The sequence below is a fragment of the Geospiza fortis genome, unplaced genomic scaffold (genome assembly GCF_000277835.1).
Source record: "Geospiza fortis unplaced genomic scaffold, GeoFor_1.0 scaffold1081, whole genome shotgun sequence".
Classification (NCBI taxonomy): Eukaryota; Metazoa; Chordata; class Aves; order Passeriformes; family Thraupidae; genus Geospiza; species Geospiza fortis.
The window spans coordinates 404,429-429,101 of record NW_005054503.1 but is presented as its reverse complement, the minus strand read 5'-3'; the positions used below and the strand labels follow the sequence as shown (position 1 = coordinate 429,101).

At 38.4% G+C, this 24,673-nt stretch overlaps 1 protein-coding gene across 2 annotated transcripts in view; it reads left to right on the top strand.

The window, feature by feature from the left end:
• CDH13 (cadherin 13) overlaps positions 1-24,673 on the top strand; it is a 446,793-nt gene that overhangs the window by 73,433 nt on the left and 348,687 nt on the right. For both annotated transcript variants that reach the window (XM_005428754.2, XM_031063408.1), the window contains exon 2: positions 14,303-14,414. In XM_005428754.2, the coding sequence (XP_005428811.1) occupies positions 14,303-14,414 (112 nt within the window). The remainder of the gene's footprint in view (positions 1-14,302; positions 14,415-24,673) is intronic.

Sequence of the window (24,673 nt, the reverse complement as noted above, 5' to 3'; positions counted from 1 at the left end):
CAGCAGGAGTTAATATTCTTGTGGAGGTGAAGGTTATAAAGTGTGCTGGTCTGGTCTGGCAGCTGCAGTGCAATTTCCAGGGGACACTGGAATTAAATACGATTGTGTGTGTGCAAGGGGATGAAAAATTCCCTGAAAATTCTGCCTGGGAGCACAAAGCCCACCTGCATCTTTAGAGCTGGCTCCTGGAGACTCCTTGGAGTGAGGTGCATGCTCCTGTCTGTCATGGCTGTGGAGGGAATTCAGGGACACGAGCCCCTTCCAGCAGTCCCATAATCCTGGCAGCCTCTGGGATGGAGGATAAGGAAGCAGAAATGAAAGTCAAAAAACGAGAGAACCCAAATCTAGGACAAAGGGGTAGCTAATGACAAAAAGAGAATTGCTAAGTGAAAAGGCATGGAGATTAAATAAAAATAAATGGGATGGGATTCCGGCTCTGTCACACATGAGACTTTCCTTAGGGGTTAGGATGGATTTTGTCCTTGTTGCTTGATGGAATTCTCCATCCTCTAAGCTGGCTAGAGCCAGCTATGAAAAAAGAGCAATTATTTCTTCTTACATGCCTGCTTTTAACAGTTCTTGGTAAGCATGGAAACAATATGAACTATGTTAGTGAAACAAATTGGATGCCAAAAAACACTGGAGCTCTTACATAGGATAGAAAAGCACAGTCTGAGAAGTGTGTGAGCTGGTGGGGGCTGAATGCAGAACCACAGAACACTTTCTGTGAGAACTCCTGTGAGCTTTCAGAGCAAACAGGACAATTTTTCCATGCCTTCCCCTCATTTCTCCTTCAGGTCATCTCTGTTGTGGTTCTTCCCTCTTGGCCTAATTGATTTTCACTGAGCTTTTCCTCTAGCTTTTTATCAGTTGATTAGAAAAAACCAGAGCCAACCTGCAAGTGCCTTCTTATCTCACTACATGAGAATAAATTATAGCAGCAAACTCTTGCTTTTCAGGAACTTTTCTGCCATTAGATACCTATTACCCCATCCATTGTGTCTACTTTTCTGGATCTCACTATGTCTTTTTAAAATGGAAAGTAAAAAATGAGTGGTTTCCCAGACATCTGATCAAAAAATTTCCCATTCTCCATCTGCTCCACATAATATTTGCTCCTCTTGCTACTTGGTATTTATTTCTGTGGCCAATGGATGCAATAAGGGATTGTAATTTAATTGTTGGCAGAGGTTAAGATGATCTTCTCATTTGCACTTTGGCTTTGCTTTTCAAAATTTCCTTTGTCTCTTACAATGCAGATCTCTACTTTGAATTAGAATTGTAAAATTATCTCCTGTGTGGATTTGAAAGCCACTGTCACAGCATAAACAACTTTCAAGGGCTTTATTCTTCAGTCTTGTGTACTAAACCTGATTTTTTGTTAGTTGCTAATAAAGCCTTTGCTGCTGTTAAGGCACTAATGAGTGCAAAAGGGAAAAGACAACATTGTAGGATGTGTGAACTTAGAGAATGGGTTTTAATTGATGGGTTGCAGTTCACCATTTAGAAAATGTGAGCCTTCTGGAAGCCACGGGTGGTGTGCTTTGTTCTCTTGTTGCTTCTTCAGTAATAAACAACTTTCTACCAGCGCTGGAAATCACAGAACTGAAAGCTTGTTATAATTTTCCATGGTGCTGAAAAGGACATAACACCTGTATGTTTGCCCTAAATATATACCTATAAATACACCTACTTAGCTTAATTAAAAAAGAAAATAATTTGAGTTTCAACTTTATAATTCTTACATTTTGTAGATATTTCTTCCTTCTATCCTCTAGAGAAAGTGTCTCTTTCTATAAGTTTGATAAATTTACTAAAGCAAATCACAGAGCCTCCCTGCTTTGTGTGTTAATTGCATTATTTTCATTTACAGATGGGGGAACATGGGGAGGTTAAATGGTTTGCCTGTGGTGAGGCCTGAGTTTGTCTCTTGGCATGGATTAGAATTGAGGAAGGGAAATCCTGGTCACAGTGACTGGGAGAATTGGGAATTACCAACAAGTCCAGGAGTGAGATCTGGAGCCTGCTTATGCCTTCTGCCCTAAAATGGCACTACCAATGAGTGAAATATAGGTGAAAACATTTATACATTAAAATGAGGCTCCAAATGACCCAATTTGCTCTGCCTTCTGGTTTGATTTTGGCTCAGTTCCTAATCTAGTTTCCCACAAGAGAAACTCCTACTGCCAATAGCTTCTTCTTAATAATAGAATATTACTTTACTGATTAATATTTGTTGGACGCTTTGTCTAATTAGGGTTTCTCACAGCTACTTTAATGACTATAATATGAGGTTTAGCTTAAGCAAAATATTCCAGATGAGTTTAGTGATGCTTTGCAACTTAATGCTGTACATGGGAGCATGGCAGCTGACTATTGGGAGAGAGGAGAACACACTCCTTCCTGAGCCAGGACACGTGTTTTTAAATGATAAGATGTGTCAGTATTTTTGCTCCTGAATCAAAAGATGTAATGCTGAGGATTTACACAATCTGGGAACTCTGAAACCTCAGCCTGGGGAATAGCTGCAGTGAACATGATTAACTGGATAAAGGGGAGCTCTGTGTAGCGCAATTGAGGATGTCAGTTTACTCACTAATTGAAATTGGAGAGGCTGAATTAAAAGCTTGTGATTAGTAAGGCATGCCAATACCTTTGAGGGCTAGCTCCTATCTTTTCAAACCTGCACAGGAACATGGGATTGTTTTTCTTGGTGAGAAATTGTCCTATTTCTTCTGTGTCATTTGTGTTGAAAAGCAAAAGGTGAAATATGGAGATAAGAGCTTGGAGGAAGTTAGTCAATAAGTCTTTCTTTCCAGGACATCCCATTTTAAAGTGGAGGTGTAGTCCACATTGATATTTGTTGAATATCTTGGTGGGAAGTACAAACTTCTTAGACTGGATTTTTGTAGTAAATGTGAGCATCTTGGCATAACATTGATGAAGGATATCAAGCATGAAAAAAGTGGAGGATTCACTAAAAATGTGACCTGGCACCTGCTGTTCTTCACTTGTACATCTCCAGCACCATTTGCAAACCTCACACCTCAATTTCCTCTCCTTTTACAGAAAAATGCTTAAAAACAAAGTGTGTTCTTTACTGTTGATAAGAATAAATTACCAATTAAAACCCAAAACCCAACAGATTTTTGTGAATCAGTCCTGTTAAATCGGGAATGATGTCCTTGAAGTCCAACCTGAATTTTGACATACTTAGCACTAGAAGTGCTTGAACTTCTGTACATTCACAATAGAGGACTTGAAAACTTGATTGATAAAATGTCTGATAAGACAAATTTTGTGGGAATAAATCCTTCTCATTTTTTCAGGGACTCAGACTTCATTAAAACTTTGTTCTCCTCCTTTGAAATTGTTTATATCCGTTTAGGGAAGTAGGAATATATGTAGCTTCTGAAATGCTCCTCCTTCATAGGATGTAGGAAGGCACGGGAATTTGATTATGGAAAAAGGGTCTCTTACAATATTTAGAAAAGAAAAAATTAGGTTTCTGGTTTTGCATAATGCTGATTTATTTTGAAGTGTAATGCTTTATGCTTTCACCCTTGGAAACTGATTCTTATTTAGGAGATGAAAGATTGTGCAAAATATAATATTCTTGTATAATTTAAACTGCCTGATAATGTGCTATAGCCTCCTAGAATTCAGGCCCAAACATTAGGCATTGATTTTAAAAAGGCACTTAAATAATTCAAAATTGTTCAATGCTGAGCATGATCAGCACCCCAATCATTTTCAAATAAAAGTACCTATAAAAATTGAAGCAGATGAATAATTTTAAATTGCTTTATACTGTGCAAGCACAGAACCCCAATCACTTTCAGGCTGAAGCACATACAAGAAAAAATGATTGAAGTGCTCTAGTAAATTTAAATTACTATATACAAGGAAAAGGGCCTTGAAATTATTGGATACTCAAATTTTTTCTTTAAATTTTCCTATTTTTATGTACAACCCAAAGAGTTTAACTTTGTCAAGATGAGCCAAACAATCTGATTTTATAAACTTGCAAAATATTACATTAACCTCTGTTCCATGTAGCGATGGTGGGACATTCCACAATTGTATGTCACATAGCCTGCTGTAGGAATTCTCAGTACTATTGTTATTAAAGTAGGATCCAGGGCAGAGATTTACATTTTTCCCAACTTCTCATGTGTTTAATTCTTATTGTTTGTGTCTGCTGCCTGTTGGATGTCGTGTGGAGCAGCTGATTTGTCTGGTAAATACAGATAATTATGGAATAATTAAAAGTACTGGAAGTGCCATCCACAAGGTTTAGTGAGGAGGCTGCATTGGCTTCCCGACCACTGGACTTGATTTAATCAATGGCTTCCAAAAGCAAATTATTATTGTGGAGGTTCATTGGTGGAATTTGTGGGATACAAAATCTGTTCTTGTGCCTCAGGACTGGCAGCTGTTCCTCCACCTAAGGAAAACGTTGTTCTCATGGGTACAGACAATTTTCTATGATTATTGTTTCTACAATATATAAAAAAAAACCCCAAAAGCAACCTCTTGACATTTTTAGCAATTAACATCCAGCATTTCCCAGAAACACCATTCCTTGATAGCTGAAAAAAGTTCTTCTGTAAAGAAATAAGGAATAAGTATTTAGCAGGGTGTTACTGAGGCTTTCTGCAATACCCCTGAGATCTCATTCTCAGCATGTCAGGGTTTTCTTTGACTACCCAATACATGTGAGGTCAATAGCTGTATCTTTTGCATAAAAGATTTCATTCAGCTTTTAAATTGCAAGCAATTATAAGAGAGAGGGTTATAGACCAGGGTCTTGGTTTCACATCAGTTATGTTCTAATTAACTTACCAGACTGATTTTTTTCCCTCCCTGCTTTGGCTACTAAGTGTTGATCTTTAATAGTTATCTGTTCCTAGCATAAATGGGTTTTATTTCTTCGGAAAGGTCATTCTTGATGCAATGTCACTGTTAACACAAGGGAGCCTGTAAGTTTTAGACATTTTGCTTGATTGTGATGAGCTCAAAAACACTGAACTACTTGCTGTCTTTCCCCTGGGGGTTGCTTTCACTCAGAAGAGTTAGTACAAGTTCTTTTTAATTTTTGACTGTGTTCTTGCAATTCATTAAAAGCACTCCTCAATGAGCAGCTGACACAGCCAAAAATACATTTGGTTTTTTAAAAATCCTTTTATATTTATTTTAAGATGACTCCATGAGCTTGAGAATTACTAGTTGTTGTAGGTAAATACATAAGGTCTGGTCTTATAAAATGAGAGTGATGCAAAACTTTGGTCAAAATGAATTAAATCCATGTATGGTTACTACCGTACCACTACTCAGGTACAGTTACTGCTCTTCAGGAAAAGAAAGTAAAATCACTTAAAAACCAGCACTGAAGAAGACTTAGCTCAGCTCACATGATTTTTGTGCAAATGAGAAACAGATGAGAAGATAGAGAATGTCTTGACCCACTAAAAAAGATTAAGGTGATTTACAGCTCTGTCCTTACAAAGAGTTCACCTCTGAGCTTGGTTTTTAAATAGAAACCCATAGGAATCCAATCTATTCTAATACTATCATACTATTACTGCTCTGTATTATTTACTGTAAAGAAAAAGTAACCATGTGCAGATACCTTCATGAAAACGTTTTCTATAGCTTGTTTTACAGACTAGATGGTCCTCTTCCTGTTGATGTCAAATAAAATCTTGTCAAAACTGGTAGAGAGTTTTGTGTTGGGATCCTTGTAGAAATTTAGCAGTTTTTATTAAATGTCTTTGGATGTTAGACTTTTTTTTTCTCCAATAACCTTGCTGGAATCAAGGGATTTTACTTGAAAGTATTAATTTTTAAAAAATCTTTCATTTGTGAGTGTTTAGGAGAAGGTCAGAAAACGTTCAGCAAATCTTTTCTTGAAGTCGAAAACCAGATATTTTCACTTGTCCTTGTACTTTTATGAGTTCTGGGGGTTGGTTTCTGTTTTTGTAGTGTTTGAAGGTGATAGAAACGTGTTTGTGTTTAATCCTTATATCCATGTTATACTTTCAAAGATTGTTTTCAGCAAGCTCATTTTCAGTTTTAGCTTAGCAGTGCAAAAGACAGATGTTCAGTGTTACACCGAGTTCAGTTTGTGCTGCAGTAATAATTGCTTTAGACTCTAACTTTGTAGAATATGAGGAAAATAATAGGTGGAAGGTTGGTTTTTATTTTTGATAACTATCACACTGCTGGGAGATTAAACATGTATCATGTTCCTTAGAGTTTCCAGCCATCCCATCCAAAACCCACTATCTGCTCTAAGAAATATGATTTTAATTTTTTCTGTAACAGCTTTTGCCACATCAGTGTTTTCCTATGTGGGATAATGACTTTGCCCCATGCAACTCCATGTGAAGGGTTTTAAATAAGTTTAAACAATTTTTAATTTATTTCCTTTTTAGAAAACCAGAGATCCATATTTTCATTCATCTAAATGCTTCATGAAGTCATTACTGCTGTAAAAGTGAACCAACCTGTTCATTTCATTAGAAAATAAATAACTAAAATGTTTGGTGTGAGCTGATCTTCAAAAAGGTTATTGTTGTAAGGCAGCTAAGGTTTCAGCAATTCCACACCTTGCAGCACAACCAGTCCAGAACTCTGTCTTTCAATGTTTCTTCTTTATGCCTCTTTCACTGGTACAGGAATGGCTCATTTGCATTACTCTGTACCCTGTAAAATGAATTTATTATGCAGCTTCTCTAAATAGGCTAACCAGTTGTAATCTCATTCCAGTGGTGTATGGGTTTCAACAAAACATGATTACTTCCTTCATAATGCCTAAAAATAAACAAAAAATAACCTTGGAGCCCAACCTGTCCTTTTGCTTGAGTCTAGTGTGTTAAATGGTGCTATTAATCATGATGGGTAGTTATTTACTTGTTAAATACTTGAGTAATTTAAAATATTACTTACTTTGTGCATAAGTAACTGCTCTTGGTCTCTGTTATTAATCATCAAAATACTTAATGAAGCGGGATGAGAGCCATTCCCCTGGATTACAAAATCTGAACACAGATCAGATGCATCTGCATGGCTGGAAGTGGGAGTTGATCCTGCACTCTGAGCCTTGTGGGTACAGATAATTCTGAGCTGGGAGCTCTGTTGGATCCGTGGGCAGATCCTGAACCTCAGCTAGGAATCTGTGTGGAGAGGGAAGGGGCTGGAAGATCTCTGCTGGCCGTGGGCAGAGCTGGTCCCCATCTGGTCAGAAAGGGCATGGATTTAGCAATGCATGAGGGTTTGCATCTGTGTTTATATTTCATAAAGATTAATCCTGGCTCTGTTTGCAGAAGCTGCTTAACGTTGTTCTAGGTAAATGATGGTCACTCCTCCACTGATGTCAAATTTCACAGGTCTTTGTGTGCTGGTTAATTTTAGAATGATTGTGAGCCACCAGCATGACAAGACTTCAAAAGGAATTTTAGGAAGAATTAGGCAACATGTGTTGGGCTTAAGGAAATATCCAGACTGTGGAGAACATTTGTCTGGAATTCTTTATGCATTTTGCACAGGTGGAGCTTAAGGAGGCACAAAGAAATGTTACTGAGATGGTCACAGGGATGTATCCAAATAGAAGGAGGTGGAAGGAGTTTGGTTTGTCTAGCTCAATAAATGGAAGATTTAGAGGGGACAAAGGTTAATTTAGTTATGAGACAAAACTTGTGCAGGAAAAAATGGCTATAAATTGACTGTGAACAAATTTACTCTGGAAGATATGAAATGACCATCAGAATAAGGGTCAGGAATTATGAAATGCAGGAATTATTTCTGATTGGGATCAAGTGGTCTGGCCAGCAGATCACTGTGCCTGCTTGTGACACCAGAGGTGGTTCCTGTGTGAGGGTTTCACAGAATCGCAGGATTGTTGGGGTTGGAAGGGACTTCTGGAGATCATCCAGACCAACCTTCCTGTCAAGATGGGTTACCTGGTTCAGGTGACACAGGAATGTGTCCAGATGGGTTTGGAATATCTCCAGGGCTTCCTTGGACTTCCCAAGTTTTTCCTGTGCTCTAAAGTCAAGGGAAATCTAAGTTAGCTCAAGTTCTGAAGTATGGAAAGTATGTTAGTAAGAATTAATTAAAAAGCTTATTTTAGGGTGCAGTTTCATGGCAGCTGCCCCAGATTGGGGTGCAGACTGTGGGGGTCTCACACCAGGCCCTGTTTTTACAGCCACATCATCCTGTGGACACAAGATTCACAGAACTTTGTGGTGACTGGGCTCAGGGAAATGGGAATGGGAGAGCAGGAAAAGTGACTGGGGAGAGAGGATTGTCCCAACTCTGCCTTGAAATGAGGATGCTGTCCAGGCGCTCCTGTACTTTGCAGGCACTGCCCGTGTTATCCTTCTTCACCCTGAACAGTTTGGGCTCTGTGGTCACTTTGATCTCTGAACAGCCCCTGGGAGCAATAATAAATGAATAAATCATTTCTGAAGAAAATGATGGCGCCTCTTGCAGAGCTCCTCAACTTCAGAAGGCGAGTGGCTGTTTGATACTCCCTGTTCTGACACCACCACTGGCAAATGGCTCCTTGAACAACTTAATGAGATTCCCCGTGCCAAGAAAGATGCACACCTTTTACTGAATACTCAATAAAATCCTTATTATAAACATAGGTACGTAAGGAAAGTGCCCATAAAAGGGAAGCTCCTGTGGTAGATAGTCTCACAAAAGAGTTTGTCACATTTTGTTTCCAGTTAATGGATGCCTACCGCAGTCACACAGCTTCAGTGACAGGAGAACTGAATTCATTTAAGCCAATAAAGTCATTCTAATTTGCATTTTCATAGCCCACTCTTCAGTACTCCGAGTGTGACTTTCCCTTTTAGGACAGAGCTGTGCAGTAAATGGATAGGTAGGCCCTTTAAGAGGATATTTATCATCCTTGAAGAATGTTAGTGCCAAATCTTAATAGCATTTCTTATGACTGGAACTCTCGATCAGATATAGAGGTAGAGCTGTAGAGATAGGGAACAGTCTTTTTTTTTAACTTCTTTCCTGATAGAAGAGCAGTTAAAGCCTGAAACAGTGAAAACTTCCTCCCAAAATGAAAATATTGCATTAAAAATGCCCCAAATAATAGTATTCTAGAAATCAAATTAATCTGAAAGAACTGTGTTTAATTAATTTAGTCACATTCAGAGATAAATAATTCAACATACCTTTCTGTAAAGTTAAAATGCCTTTGTTAATTATGCCAATCAGAGGATAATTTATTCAGGCTTTTGAGTTTCGTGTTTTTTTTTTGTTCTAGTTGATATTAAAACCATGGAAGACACAGAGAACTTCATGTCCAGTCTGTGTGTGTGATTTGATGAAATAATTGCCTTAGGACCTGCTGACACTCTAATTGGAGTCTGTGTAATGCAGAATCAGAACCTTACTTAGAGCTGCACTCTCTTTATTTTAAGCATCCCTCTGTTAATTTCATTTGAATAACTCCCTCATTTAAATCTGAGAGAAGACTTCAAATTTCATCATCTCCCTATGACTGTGTGCTGTTTATCACTTGTTTTCTTTTCTGATGGCCTCCTCATTATCCATTTTCATGGGTCTGGTGCTGCAGCACCTGAACATGGAAAAGGTTTTAAGATTCAAAAATCTCAATCTGCATGATAAAAATATTTTGTCATGAGCAATTTAATTCAGTGTTGGCAGTTCTCATTATTCTGATTACTTTTTTCTCTTCGTTCTCAGCTCTAAGGATCACCATATTTCTCATGAAAATCTGAAGTTTTCATATGCAAAAAGCAAATTTCTGTTTGTCATGTTTCCACAGAAAAGCTCAGAAGCATAAATTTTCAATACCCACTTCCAAGTAAATGAGTCAAATAAAAAAGAAGCCCCCAAACCATACTTCAAAGCATAAAAACCCCCCAACCCTACCAGAAATGCCAAACAAAACAACCAGAACTAAAACCTCATTTCTGAGGAAGTGACTCACAATGTTTGAACTCTTGAAATTATTGCTCTTAGTAAAAATGAGCATGATTTCAATTTTAGCTCCTCCTTCTTGTGCTCTATGTTGATTTGTTTTTATTTCAGATTACTCTCCTGAAGTCAAAGGTAGAATGTGGTCCTACAGAATATTCCTCTGAAAAGAGATTTGTTTACCTTTACTGTGTGCAGAATTCCTGTCTGGGCAGATGGCTTTCACAGGTGTCTGCACCATTTACGTTTCTAATTAAGTAAAGCCTTACACAAGGATGAATTTCACACCATAAGAATTTGTGTGAAATGCAATTAATATTCTGCAGTTTGTGTTTCTGTGCTAGGTGATCTCCTCAAGGTAGGGCTAATGAAGATATGAGGGTGTACACAGCAAAAGGTGAGAAAATTCATTTGCAGAGTGAGCATGTGGCCAAACTGAAACTGTGCAAGTTGAAAAGAGCATAAGGAATCTGAAATTCTTTAGAAAGACCTTTTTGAGATGACTTTGAGTCACCAGAAGAGGAGGTAGAAGCACCCTGTTATTTTGAGGTGTTGTGATACCCAAAGGTGCTTTAGCATCAGGGAGTTCATTCATTTCCTCTGCAGTACAGTATTAAATTGCTCTACTTTTGTGCTTTCCAACCATATTCTGTGTGAGCAGCTTTCAGTGCAAATGTTGAGGTCAGTAAAGGTCACCAGCATGTGTGTGCTGGTTTATTAACTAAAAAAAAGGTGTTTCTTAGGCTTGATATCTCACCAGGAGTACAGTTCCAGCACAGTGGCCCAAGTAGCACAGGAGTTATCTGAACTATGACATTTCCTTACACCAACTGGCAATAAATTCTGAGAGAAAAAAATTGTCATAATATGAAAACTGAGTCTGTGCTCCATACATTTCTGAAAAGCTGGAGGTTATGAAAAACTTTGATTTTGCTTGTTGATGAACATAGGATCTGTAGGTCTAGTAGTCACAACTCTGCTTATCAAACTTCTACCCTTTTAGATTTTTATGAGCAAATTGTTTGCTGCATAACTGTCATTTTGAATTTTGTCTTTTTTCTTGGGAGCAGGTGAAGGATCCTTTTGTACTAATTGCCCAGCACTTGACTAGCTGGGTGAACAATATTTGTTTATTCAGGGTTCTACATATGACATTTAAATATTATTTACAGTGTATTTAGTGAGGTCTTCATATAGGCAGCTATCAGTCCATAAAACCTTTTATTATATCCAAAAATATGAAATCTACATGGTGTTTGAATTCAGCATGTACTCTGCTTTGAACAAGCTTCTTTCCCTTAAACATATCTCTGCCTGACTTAATTTTTCAAGATATTTTTAAAGACTGCTGTCCCCAAATATGAAGAACCTTTACAGAAATTATTTTAATGAGATAGACATTTAGTTCAACAGAAGTTTCTTCATAGAAAAATAAATTAAAAGAATAATTTTCTTTTTTAAATACAATTAATTAAAAAACTGTCCATGTGATGACAGATTTAACATTTTGTCTGACATGTAGAGAAGAAGAAAGTGCCTGGAATTGCACGAGTGGAATAAAATGTTCCATTTCACAGCAAGGCCAAGCTTTAGTCTTGTAATTATTTCAAAGGGAGTAAAGGTCATTTTCTATTTGCTGCATCTCTATTATGTGAGCCTTCTGTACCAGGCTTACAGAAGTTAACTCATGACCCATTTAGATTGCCCAGAATTCAAAGTCAACTTAGACTGTCACAAATCTGATAAAGTTGACATATTCCCATCTCTAAGTACCGCTATAGATGATGTCCAAAGAGGCTTTTTATTTATAGCTCTGTAAGACAAGAGTTCCAGCTTTAAGGCTTGAGTAGCTGGGAGATCAGAACATGATTTGCCTCTTACTTGCTGTGTTAATCCTTTAGGAGAAAAGCTGTTTGTAGATAAATTTCAGGATATATGGCTTGGACTGTTTTTCTGGTGGGGATTCATTATATAACTTTGCTTGCATCTTGAGATGGGAAGAGGTTTTCTCCTGCTGTGATTGCATTTTAATGCATATTCATCCAGGAACACTGAGTCAGAAAGACAGGTACTTTAAACCTGCACCTGTGCACACAGAAAATGAGTGCAGAAGATGCATGTGTGCCTTTCTTCCTGTGCATATGCCCATTGAAATGCATATAAGGCAGGTTTTTTTAACAATCAGTAATCAAGCTTTATGCACAATTTTCAGGGCAGGCTCTGAATACCTCAGTGCACATTTGCAGATATCTCCTGCTGGAAGACTGAAGGGGACACATCCAATTCTCAGCCCCAAAATCTCCAATAAAATCAGTATATCAATGTCATCAAGAGAATGAGGGATTCGGGGCTATGGTTTTAAACCTTTTTAAGAAAGGCAGGAATAGTGTGATGATACTGAAATTAATAGAAGTCGAGTGAATTGCACTTTTTTTGGTGTATTACTTTAAATCTTTCTCTTCTTTCTTGGTTAATCCTTCCAAGGGACCAATGTGGAGCAGGACAGGATGGAAGGCAAAGGTGTCCATCTGTTGTGTTTGCCTTCCACCAGATTAATTAACATGAAATATTCTGGCTGTTCCTTGTAGTCTGCTGGCACTTCTGGCCAAGCTTTTATAGCAATGGTCTGACATGAAACAAATGATCCAGCAGTTGGTTCCATAAGAACGACTAATGCAGACCAGGTGGGGCATTGCTGCCTTTGGATTTTGTAAATGGAGTCACACTGGACTTTAAATGAGTGGGAAATGCAAGAAGGGAGAGAGCAGACCATGTATCACTGTGATTTAGCAAATGGATCGTGAGTGGTGGGGCGTAGGGAAATGTGCAGCTGTTAAAATATTGCAGGACATCTCTTTAGGATCAGGATCAGCAGGCTGGGATGATAAAGGAGTAGAGGTGGGACTGAGAGATGCTGCTGGTGCTTTGGGAGAAGTGAGAGTGCTGTTGTCACCTGAGCTGGTGAAGGAGAAAAGAACCCTCAGCATTCACTGGTGCGGTATTAGGGAGAAATTGTCTTCACTTTAACCCTGAAGAACTTTATTTCCAAAACTGTAATTTTGTGTTGAGGATGTCTTGAGTAAATCGACCCATTGTGCAGAACCACTTGAATTTAGGAGTAAATGCCTTTCAGAACCCCTGTGTTTGTTTTGTTCTTGGTTGCCACACGTGCCCTCTTGAGCTGATTGTGCTGGGGCTGCCTGACAAGCAGCAGATTGCCCATAACAATTTTGAGATCAGAGTGGTCAGTGCACCACCTGAAAGTCAGGATTTGTGAAACACCTTTAGATGTTCGAAAGCAGAAAGTACTTCTGAAAATGCACTTTCACACATATGGGTTGGAAAATATGATTTGGCTTTTCCTGCTTTTAACTTTGCCTCCTTTTGCCTCTCTCTTTAGCCTTTTAAACTTTTTAGTAATTTCTTTTTGCTTGCTGCTTCTTTCTTGACCATTCTTACTTCCATGCTCTCTTTTAACAGCTGCCAAGAAAAATAGCCCTTCAGGTTGTTTTCTCTATACAGGGATAAAATGCTCCACAGTCCGAGATTAGAATTGTACCTATTCCCAAGCAATTTTATTTTGCTTGTAAGCTTCCTCTTTTGATGTTCCTGTGGTGACACAGAGCTTGGGTGACAATGTACTGACAGTGACACAAACTGTATTCAACTGGAGCCTTCCGATCCACCTCCTCTACGATGCAAACTTTTCTTTTTCAGTCCTCCCATGGTGTAAACAAGCTTTCGATTGTAGGGGGAATGGACAAACTGTGGCTTAGAGGGAAAGAAAAGAAACAGTTTTTACTTGCTAGCAGAGAATTTATTTTAGAAATGAAACTTCTGTATGTGAGACTTTACTCTTGAATACAGAATTTCTTCTGCAACTTGGTGATCAACTTTGAGACAGATTTGCAGCTCTTAATTTATCACTTTTTCAAATTTATTTGCTTGTGCTTAATTTCAGCATATATTTAGGTCCAGCTGTATTCAGCTAGGCCTAAATAAATGTGATTTTTAGGAGCAATATTACATCCTATGTTTTTATGGACCAGTAACAATCTTTATTGATATTCTGAACTGAAATTCACCTTGAAAGCTACTATTTTGTAATTTCAATGCCAGCCCATATATATAAAAGCAAAAACCTTACATAAAAATTGTTTAGCAAGATTTGAAGGGGAAGTGTGATGTGATGGATATTTTGTTTTATGAGTATGGACCCCAATGTTTTGTTTTATGAGCACTGAGCCTAAACCCGCTATGGTTCCCAGAAGCCAACATGATGGATGAAGGAGTGGATGTTAAAAGTCTATTTCTGTTTTTTTTTTCCCCTCAGGTTCTGCTGCTTGCATGTGCAGAAGATTTAGAATGTGTCCCTGGATTCCAGCAGAAGGTTTTTTATATAGAAAAGCCATTTGAATTCAGAGAGGACCGGCTGATTCTGAACCGTATGTTGTTTTCATATATTACTATTGTGCAAAAATCAGAATTGTTTATGGATTCATTTCATTCCTGCCATTTATCAGAAAGTTTTTTTGTTTTGTACCTAAGATTTTGGATATTGCCATGATTCAGTCTGAGTACTCCTGTATTAATCCTATGTCTCTACAGACTTGACTTTGTTTCATATATTAGAAATGGCAAAACACAATATATAATCATTTAGGGCTATGTGAATATTGTAAAAACCTAGAATCAGCCATTTCTTAAAAATTAAATTTACTCTGAAATTTTTTTATAGTCTTACCTAAGGGCCTGAAATCAGGACTTGCCTATCAACATCTCTATTAAATTATCTCTGCAACTGAGATTTAGAAGTTAGTATTTTGAAAGCACTCATAGCTGATACAAGCCCAGGTCTTGACATGAAATTCAGAGGCTGGAAGAAGTTTGGTATCATCAATGATAGCAAAGTGTCACACAATTGGAATATTCAGTATATTTCCATAGAGCTGGTGTCACGTTATAAAACCCAATCTGGCACCGTACACCCAAAGCATTAAACTGAAGGAGATTTTACAGTTTTTCAGTTCTGGTGTCAGTTCATTCCAATACTTCAGGGTTACAAATTGCTCATTCCATTCTGGGGCCTTGGGATTTCAGCCCTGTCACACAAAAGTGGTGCCTTATCGATGCCTTTAAAGACTTAAAAAAGGATTTAAGTGCTGCCATTTTCATAACTTCCAAACACACCTGCATTTTTACATCTGATATTTATTACTAATGATTTCTTTGTTGTGCTTGGCTGCTGGTCCTGAACCAGGAGTTTTTCTGGGTGTCCAGCAATGGGCAATATCCTATGTGCAATATCTGAATCCTACAATGGGATGTATCCCATAGCTTGGTGGAACCAAGAAATGCAAAGCAATATTACTCACCAAATGCACACATTTCCGACTCAGTTCCCTCCAGATATCACTGCTACACACGGATGTATTTTCACTTCAGATGAAGGTGTAATCTGTGCACATTCACTTTAAAATAGCATTAACTTCTCAAAAAGAAATGTCAGAATTAGTTGCCAAAGTCTATTAAAATAAATCTCAAACTTAAGTCATTCAGCCTTTGGAGGTACTAAAATAAACCTCTAGGGTAACATTTTTAGTCTCAGCATTTTGATATGTTGCTTAGTCTGAGCTGCTTTTTCACAGGAACTTTAGATCACAAGTAGTCATACTAGTCAGAGATGTGAGATTGTTGTTCAGCTTAGAAAAGAGATTTCAAACTTCTTATTTCTTTGTGAGATTTCATTTTCTCTGGAATTCTTATTTTGGACTTGTCAAACACATTATTCCTACATGGCTAGAAGTTGAAATTCTTAGAATATAATAGATTTAATAAGCAAGCTGGTTTGAAGACCTATTAAAAGAAGCAATATTGATAAACTATATGAATATGGATAAACTAAATTGAATGCAAACAACTTTGTTGAATGCTTTTTTGCTTCAGAACTTTGAGGCTGTAGTGTGTCTGGCCAGATCTCCTGGTGATTTGGAGAGGATCACCCCAAGGATGGGTTGGTTTGGCCGAACGGACTGGACTGCTCTGTGGTGACCCAGCCATTTGCGGTGGCGTAAAATGAGCACAATAATTAAGATGCCATCATTAGTGAGAGGAGGAGGGAAGAGCAGGAAGAGACTCAGAAATGCCTGGGAACAATCTGTGGAATTAAATTATTTTAATAAGCAGACAGTAAATTGGCCTAATGTGCAGTGTTGGACAGAGGCAGACTGTCGACGCGTGATCCTGGTTAATTCAATCACCCACAAACAGGGTGTCCTTCATGCAGCACCATTAAACCTCAGCACAGTTCCTTCATTTTAGCTGTCAACAGAATTGATAATTTTAATTGTCTGTTTGAATACACTTTGCATGCTCTTGCATCTTTTTATGCCCATTACCAAGAGCAGTGTAATTTAGCAGTTGCATTGCAATGTGAGGCTTACCAGGGCTGTGTAAATTAATAGAGCAAATATGTAAACCAGGCCTATAGCAGAGATTGTTTTTGTAGTCCTCAATAAGCCAAGGAGCTCCTTAATTCTTTTCTGGAGTGCAATAATACAGCCTTTTTCTTTTTTTTTTTCTTTTTCAATTTAAACAAGAACCTACTGTACGTTTCATTACTAGCATCTCCCTTGTAATTAAATATAGGTTGTAGCTGGTTCTTCTGTATTTATTACTTCTACCTATGGCAGTGTTAATTATATTTTACATTTACTGATGGGAAGAATGAAGAGTAGACCATGCTGAGGGTACAGAATTTTCCCTTACTTCTTGTCGTGATTTGTAGCAATTTTTATTAAAGCCTACTTATAAGCTGGCCATAACAAGCCAGCTGTGTGAGCATATTGTCCTTCCTACTAGTTTCACTAGTTACTATTAGTTTTTCTGTCATTGTTCTCAGGCTGAACTGGCTTTTTTATTCTTATTTATTTATTTGCTCTTGCATCTCATTTAGTAGTAACTCCAGAATTTGACCATTTCTTTGTCCCTGTTTGGTCATTATTTTTTTTTCCCTCAGGCCCCTTCAGATCTTCTTATAACTTGTGTTTTCTATAACCATAATCAAAATGAGGCATTGCTCTTTTACTTTTGGTCTGCCGAATTTTTTCCTCTAAGTGCAGAACCAGATGTTCCCTTGAGGTAGTAGGAAAAGATCCATGGAGTCTCTTTCTGGAAATAGTAATTATATCCACATAATTATTACTCTAACAGACGGTGGTGTCACTGGTTTTTTCCTTCCTTATAGCTTTTTTTTTAACTTTACACTTAGGACCATCTTTGCAATCCAATAGTGAAGACCATCAAGATTTCCACATTCTTGATGAAGTGCTAATTGACAGCATTTAATTACAGGTTTTACACCTGTCAGAAGCACTTGTGGCCAGGAAGTGCCTGTCCCTGCCAAGGCTGGCAGGTCACTGGCAGTGACAGGGCTCTGTCACGCTGGGCTGAGGGAAAGTTCCTAATCAGACTCAACAAACGTGGGAATGTAATTGTGTTACATTAATCACATTTATACTTAACACACATCGGGCTTGGCTTTTGGGGGTATTTTTAATTGACAATGAATCAAATAGTGCACTTGAATAATGGAGGCAATTAACATAAAGCACGAGGTGATGCATTGTGCATGCTAAACTGGGGAAGGCATTGCCAGTGCTTTAAATGTCAAAACAAAGGAAGTTTTGACCCTTACTTGAAAAGCTCTAATTTGGATGTTAATTAATGGCTGACCTCTTGTGTCTCTTATGTGATAGATTGCCTGTTCAGAGCCTGGGCTGCTTCAAGATCAAGGTTTTGTCTGTCTGCATTTGGGTACTTTTTGTTCTGTGGATTTTAACAAAGAGCTTTTCTATTCAACCATATCAAAATCATTGCTTACTCATATGATGTGAAATATCTTAGTGTACTTATTAATGCTTAAAAGTAGGTTTTCAATTGTCTGGCAAATCTGTGACCTCCAACAAGATTTACTTTGTTCAAACCAAATAAAGCCTGTGGAAAGATCAGAGAAGACCATTCCTCCTCCTACAGCCTTGTGTGCGCACGGATCATGGCCCTGGATGTGCCCACATCCAAATATTTCCTGTTGATTCTGAGCTGATGCCATGTGAGAGCTGTGATTTATCACATCCACCCTTCCCACTGACTCCATGCCAGTTGCCTGCACAGATGGCCTCTTCCTGTGCCTGTTCCATGCTCCCAAAAGTGGTGCTGTTCCTCTCCTGCTCATTCTGATCCTGGAGTTATCTCACCCACTTCGTTCATCTCCCCTTCTTCCCTCTCCCACACCCTGAGCCTCATTCACCCCCCTGTGGTGTGCCAAAGCCTCTTCAGGGTTGTGACATGGGGTTTGGATGTGACTGTTACCTCTTCATGCTGAATATTGCAGGGTTTGGGTAATTGGGATTGCACATGGTAGTTGTAGCTTGCAAAAGAACATGTTCAAGCAAGGTAAGATTTTACGCTTAGCAATTTCTTGCAGGGAAAACTGTCTGGGCTTCTGAATAATAGGGAGATAACTGTGGATTTTCCACCTATTCAGTGTGTCCTTGCTGAAACAGTGTTGTGGCTTTTCAAAATGAAGAAGTTTTTAATGCATTTTGAGTTTTACAAACATCTTCAATTTTCTTTCAATTCAAGTAAATCGCTCACTGTGTTAAGAACATGCTTTAGAAGATGTTGAAAAATGACTTGTTTCCCATTCCTTGGCATGAGGGAGCAGGTTCAGTGGAAAGGCATCCCAACTTTCCTACCCAGGTAGGGGAGTGCGTGTTGTACCCTAAAATATATATCTTAATGGGCTCATATGCATGGATAGAATGAGAATACTAGAGCTTCAATCTGACACTTGGGTACATGGTTAAGATAAGGCACCTGGACCTCTTATTCCGTGTGGACAGAAATATTGGTCAGGATTTGAAGCAACACATCTTAAGCACACTATTCCTATTTAAATGGTCATAGAAAGCCAAACTCATGGAAGTAAAGTTCCAGGAAATACCTGGGGCTCTGTGCAAAATGGTTGCAAAGTTGTGGAAGTTTTAAAGTGGGAGGTTGGGAACTTTACTACATGCTTGTGGAGGAAGGGTGAGGAAGATCCTTTTGCACTTAAATACCTGATGCATTGCCTTTTAATTGAACTTTGAATGCTGAACTCCTACAAGTTTGATGCTGAACTCCTACTCCTCCCCCTTGGCGGGAGGACGTTTTCTGGGAACACATAACTAAATAATACAGAATATCTCAAATGTGCCTCTGAATAGATACATGCAGATTGGTGTTGCAGCACAACAATATCACATCATCTGTTTAACTGCTTTCACACATGATTGAAGCAGAACAAAATAGGAGAGAATAGTTGTTGAGTGCCAGGTGGTCAGACAATTCCCTCCCCAAAGCCTCCAGGACCTGAGGGGGAAGGAGTCAAAAATAGACTGTTTGATTTTTATGCATATACATTAAATTAAACTAGTGTTTGCAAAGGTAGAACATTACACTGAGCAGAGTAAAAGAATTATTTAGTCTCTGAAAAACATCTTCAGGGCTGAATCAAAACCTCTCAGGGGTGCAGTCAGCTCTTGTGAAATAACAGAGGGAAAGGCATATGTGTTGGTGAAACCTCCTCCTTGCATTATAATTCCAGGGTGGAGGAAATGAGGATCTAAATCCAAAGTTTCTTGTCTGTTTTGTTGAGAAAAGCCACACAATCCTGTTTAAAAAACAAACCAAAACAAGCAAACCCACATGAAAAGTGGATGAGGATCTTTGCGGTGACAGTGAATGCTCTGTTAGCAGTTTGGTCTGGATTTAGGAAGATAAAAGTAGCAGATTACTTGGTTTGGGATTTAATTTGTTTCTGGAGACTTTCCAAAAACCATAATGTTTCACAGCTAATACTTTTTTGAAATTCGTGTGGGCTTTGGTTGGCTGAAACATGCCAGCTGTTCTCCTAATAATCTAAATCAGTGGCCAACTGCTCAGTATTAGCAGGTTGGGTCTCTTGCTCAGTGCAGTGCAAACCTTGTACTAATAATGTCCCCAGGTGCTTCAGTGGAAGACTTCTCTGCTCATTTCCAGTTGGCAATTTCAGAACAAAACAAACAAAAAACCAAAAAAATCAAATTAACCAAGCCACTACTCCTGAACCGATTACCCACGCAGGCCATGAGGCAGCTCCTTCTCTGCAGGTGTAGAAATATGTTGGAAGGCCAAAATCTCTTTTAGGAAAGTGTAGGTGGTTTAGCTTAGGCCAACTCCATCAGCAAATAATCTGACACTGATTGCTTATGGCTGGCAACGTTTTAGCAGGGTCATCCTGCTGAGGAAATGAGAGGTAGGGAGGTGAATTTCTGGTTATAGGTCAGAGCAGGGGTCACTCTGGAGAGGATCCTGCACCAGCCCAGCTTTGTCAGGAGCAAACTTTGTCCATGTGTGACAAAGAGATGCAAATCACCCCACACTGAGACATTAATGCATTTCTGTAGAACATTCCTTGGTATTTTCACAGACTGCCTTTCTGACAAGACTTTTAATTTGAGGATCTTAGCAAAGCACCATTCAAAAGAATCATGGCTAGCTAACCTTTTCCATTACATTTCAAAGTGCAGTGTGGACATTTAGCGAGAATTAATGGGAGTATGTGAGGTTAAATCTTCCTTTAAACATAGAATCTCATTTAAGTTAATGATATCTTAAAGCATGCAAGTATTCTTGAAAATAATTGTAGATGTAGTTCACAATTAATTCTGAGCTTTTAGGATTTCTCTCTGTTAATCCAAATCAAATTATAACTTTTCTAATGTAATTATGATCATGCCTCAACTTGCAGTTTTTCTTTCCCTTTGCTTATTTAAATCAGTCCATTTCAGACAGAGCAGTCTGCCTGCTTTAATGGACGCATCTCCTTTTCACACAGCTTTCCTGTGCCATGTCATTTCTCAGTCTTGCCTTGAGAATAAGTGCCACTGGCTGTGAACTCAGGAAGTCTTTCAGAAATTTCTTAGATTGGTGGATTTTTCTAGCTGGAGGCTAATGCTCTGATTTTGTTTTATGCCTCTGTTTAGCCTATCCACCTGTATTTTTTCCTCTAGAGAAGGGAAAGAAAAAGTAACTTTTAATGGATTGATTCTGAAAAGTCTGGTCTGTCTGGGATGACTTTGTGCATATTTGTATGCCTTGTACCTGCTGCTTCTGGGGCAGACAAGTGAACCTGTAGATAGGGGAGCAAGTGCATGTCATATTCTGTGATGTGAATATTAACTAAAATGTTTGCCTTGTGTTTTTCAAATCCCTGAAAAAATATCAGCCCGGGCAAAGGGTAGGATTTGCTCAAATAAGAATCCCGGCCTATAAGGGATTATCTTCAACAAAATTTGAAATTCCTTTAAAACAAATTAAAATAAAACTAGGAACCTTGGGAAGACCTAAAAGATTCCTGTAGTGATCTGGCATGCTGCTTTTAAGACAAGAATTCCACTTGCAATATTCACTTTGCTTTGTTTACTTTCTTTAAAAAAAAGAAAAGCAATAAAAAACTCAATGCAGCTTTCGTCTCTCAGCTGTGGAGAGAACTGAAGCAGAACTGAGGGGCCTTTAATAAGGCAGCAAAAGGGAGGCACTGCTGGGGCAGCTTTACAGGTAGTCAATAGCAGAAGAGAAATTCCTCCCTGAAGTTGGAGCCAGCGCTGGTAAATCTCTGACACTTTGAAACACTTGCTGGCAGGTACCAGAACCTAAAAGCAGGTTAGACTGAAGTAAGTGATAATCTCCTTGATGCACAGGACCATTGTGCTGCCAGGCAGTCGGGTTTGTTTTACTGAAGAGCAGATTGTGAATTTTTTCCCTTATCAGCAGTGTTGTGAGTGCTCTGGCTGGATATGGATTTATGTATAAACCTGATTGTCTTGCCTTGGACTTTTCCTGAAATAGGGTAAAGCAAGGTTGTAGGAAATGGGTGCATTTTTAATTTTGTTATTATTGTATTCTATAATTAAATATATTATTCTCTACTAACCACACTGATAGGAAGCATTGTTTATGTAAATGTATTGAGGCACGTGGGTTTTGTTTACCTTCCTTTGTGTGACAGTGAAACAGAGGAAACACAAAATGTGCTCTGGTCTGCTAAAAACCCAAATTGCCTGGTTACAAGTAGGACCCCTGCAGTCTTTATTTAGCTGGAATTTTAATTACAGTGCCAGCTCTCAACACTTACAATAAAACAGTAGGGAGACAACTATAATTTGACCTTTATAAAACATTAACACCAACCTATACAAAAACATAACTTCAGCTTAGAAGAATACAGCGGGAAGCAGAATTCAAGAAATTATGAAAACAGTGTAGTTATGATACTTTAACTTTTGGAAAAAGCGCAGCAATGTGCTCGTGTGGACAGCAAATATGTGTGATGTTGGTGTGAACCATCTCATGATCCTCTTGCAGAAATGCTGCATTTTTGGCAGAGGAACCTTCCCATGGTTTTTCATGTCTTGAGGAAATCAGTGCTGCTGTGAGGCTTGTGGTAAAGGATGCTGCCCAAACCCCACAGGAAATGCTGATGGATAAAATCCAGATTTCTTTCCCCAGAAAAGCCAATTCAGGAAATTCCAGGTGCCCACTCATCCCCTCTGAATCCCTTCTTTGCTGAAGTGTTTGTGGCACCCTCTGTGGTGAGTTGCACCAGGGGCTCCTTTGTCCTGTTGAAGGTCAGAGCAGAATGAGATGGGGAAGAGGAGGAATGGAGCAGAACATTGTTCTGTGTTGGATGGGAATGTCAATGCAGCTCTTAATTTATCCCGTTTTCAAGCCAATTTGCATGCGCTTAATTTCAGCATATATTTAGGTCCAGCTGTATTCAGTTAGGCTTAAACAGAATGGTCCTAACAATCACATTTTACATCCTATGTTTTTATGGACCAGTAACATTCTTTATTGATATTCTGAACTGAAATTCACCTTGAAAGCTACTATTTTGTAATTTCAATGCCAGCCCATATATATAAAAGCAAAAACCTTACACAAAAATCACTTTCAGCACTGCTGAAGGGGTAACAGGACTGGCTCCAAGGTGTAGAAACAGCAGAAATGGTCACAAATTCAAATGCATTTTTTGCTTAATTCTGGCTGAAATAGTCCCTGAGTTGTGGTAGCAGCTCACAGTATTTTCTAGTTCTGTCATCACTCAAAGATGATGAATAGTGTGCTCCAGGTCTTCTCTTGTTGTTAATTTAATATATAATAAGCATAGTTAATAAATGTCACCTTTGCTTTTTTATGAAATGGACTTGAAGCTGCAAACACAAGGGTACTTTAAATGTCCCATGATAAAAGGAAATTTGAAGTTGTCTGAATGCCAACGTTACAGGTTGCCTTCATATGACCTAAAACATTTTTCTTTTGCAGTTTGCTAACATGTGAAGCATCAGTTGCTAAAATCTCTTCTTCCCTAACTTTTGATGTGATGTTTCACACCATGCTATATCTGTGTTCAAAGGTGATGCTGGATGCACACAAATATTATGGGGGTAGGAAGGCAGTTATTCAGTATTGTGGTCAAGAGTTTTCCAGGGGTTGATTTTGGCTGGATGAAAAACCACGAGCTCAGCTGCCAATGATTTGGTGTTTGTCTGTCCAGTTACTATTGCTCTGGTTTTGGAGGATTTTTTTGGTGTTTTTAATCAAGATTCTTCTAGCTGGAATTTTTATTCAGCCTGGTTTGTATTTATGGAGGAACCATTCAAGTGCATAATAAAAAAATATAGGAAATAGTGATTTTATAATATTTTTTCTACAGCAATGAAAGCAGTATTGTAGGAGTTACACAGAGTAATTTGCAACCAGAGAGCTCATTCCATTTAAATTTTTAAAAGTTACATTTGTGACAGAGGAAAGAGTCTAAAATTATCTTTAATAACAGAGCTGATGAGTTCATTCTTCCGATTAATAAGAAAATGCAACTCTCCAAATGTTCTGTAAGATTTGGTATTTCTTCTGAGAAATCAGTCAGATCTCACACAGGTAGGCAGAAGGTTTTTGACATAATAGAATATCAGCCTCTGTCAATTAAATGTAAATCAAAATAAGAAATTTTATTTAAAATTATATTATTACTTCTGGCACATTACTTTTATTCTTTGAGACGCTGCCTTTAATAGCTTCTCCAATAAATTTCAAAGAAGCTGAAATATAGAAGCTGTAACTCTTCCAAAATAAACCTATTAATTGTAATGCTTCTGAAAACATTGGGCATTGACTACTTACTGCTGTTCTTATGAGTCAGCATCACTTCCCGGAACTGTCAGATACTGACTGGAGTTAGCACTGGTAATTAATAGAAATGAAATTACTGGAATGATGAATGGACATGATGGACATGTTTGACTTAACTCTTTCTGGTGCTCTAGTTGTGCTTTAGATCTTGATTTAGAAGGAATTTAAACAGCATCTGAATTTCAGGTCCTTCCCCACTCTCCAGAACTTTGCAGCAGAGCCCAGATTGTCTCAGTTCCAACACCAGATTTTCTTGCTCAGAATGTCCTTTGGGAAAGGCTCAGGCTGAGCTGTGAGGAGGCTGCTCCCTATGCAGCCATGCAAAAGGAAAGGTGGGAGAGCTCCAAGCACAGGAGTTTTCTGTGCTGAAATAGATTATTTGGGCTGATTATGCTCAGAACCATAAATACAGCAAGGAGTTCAAATTCCA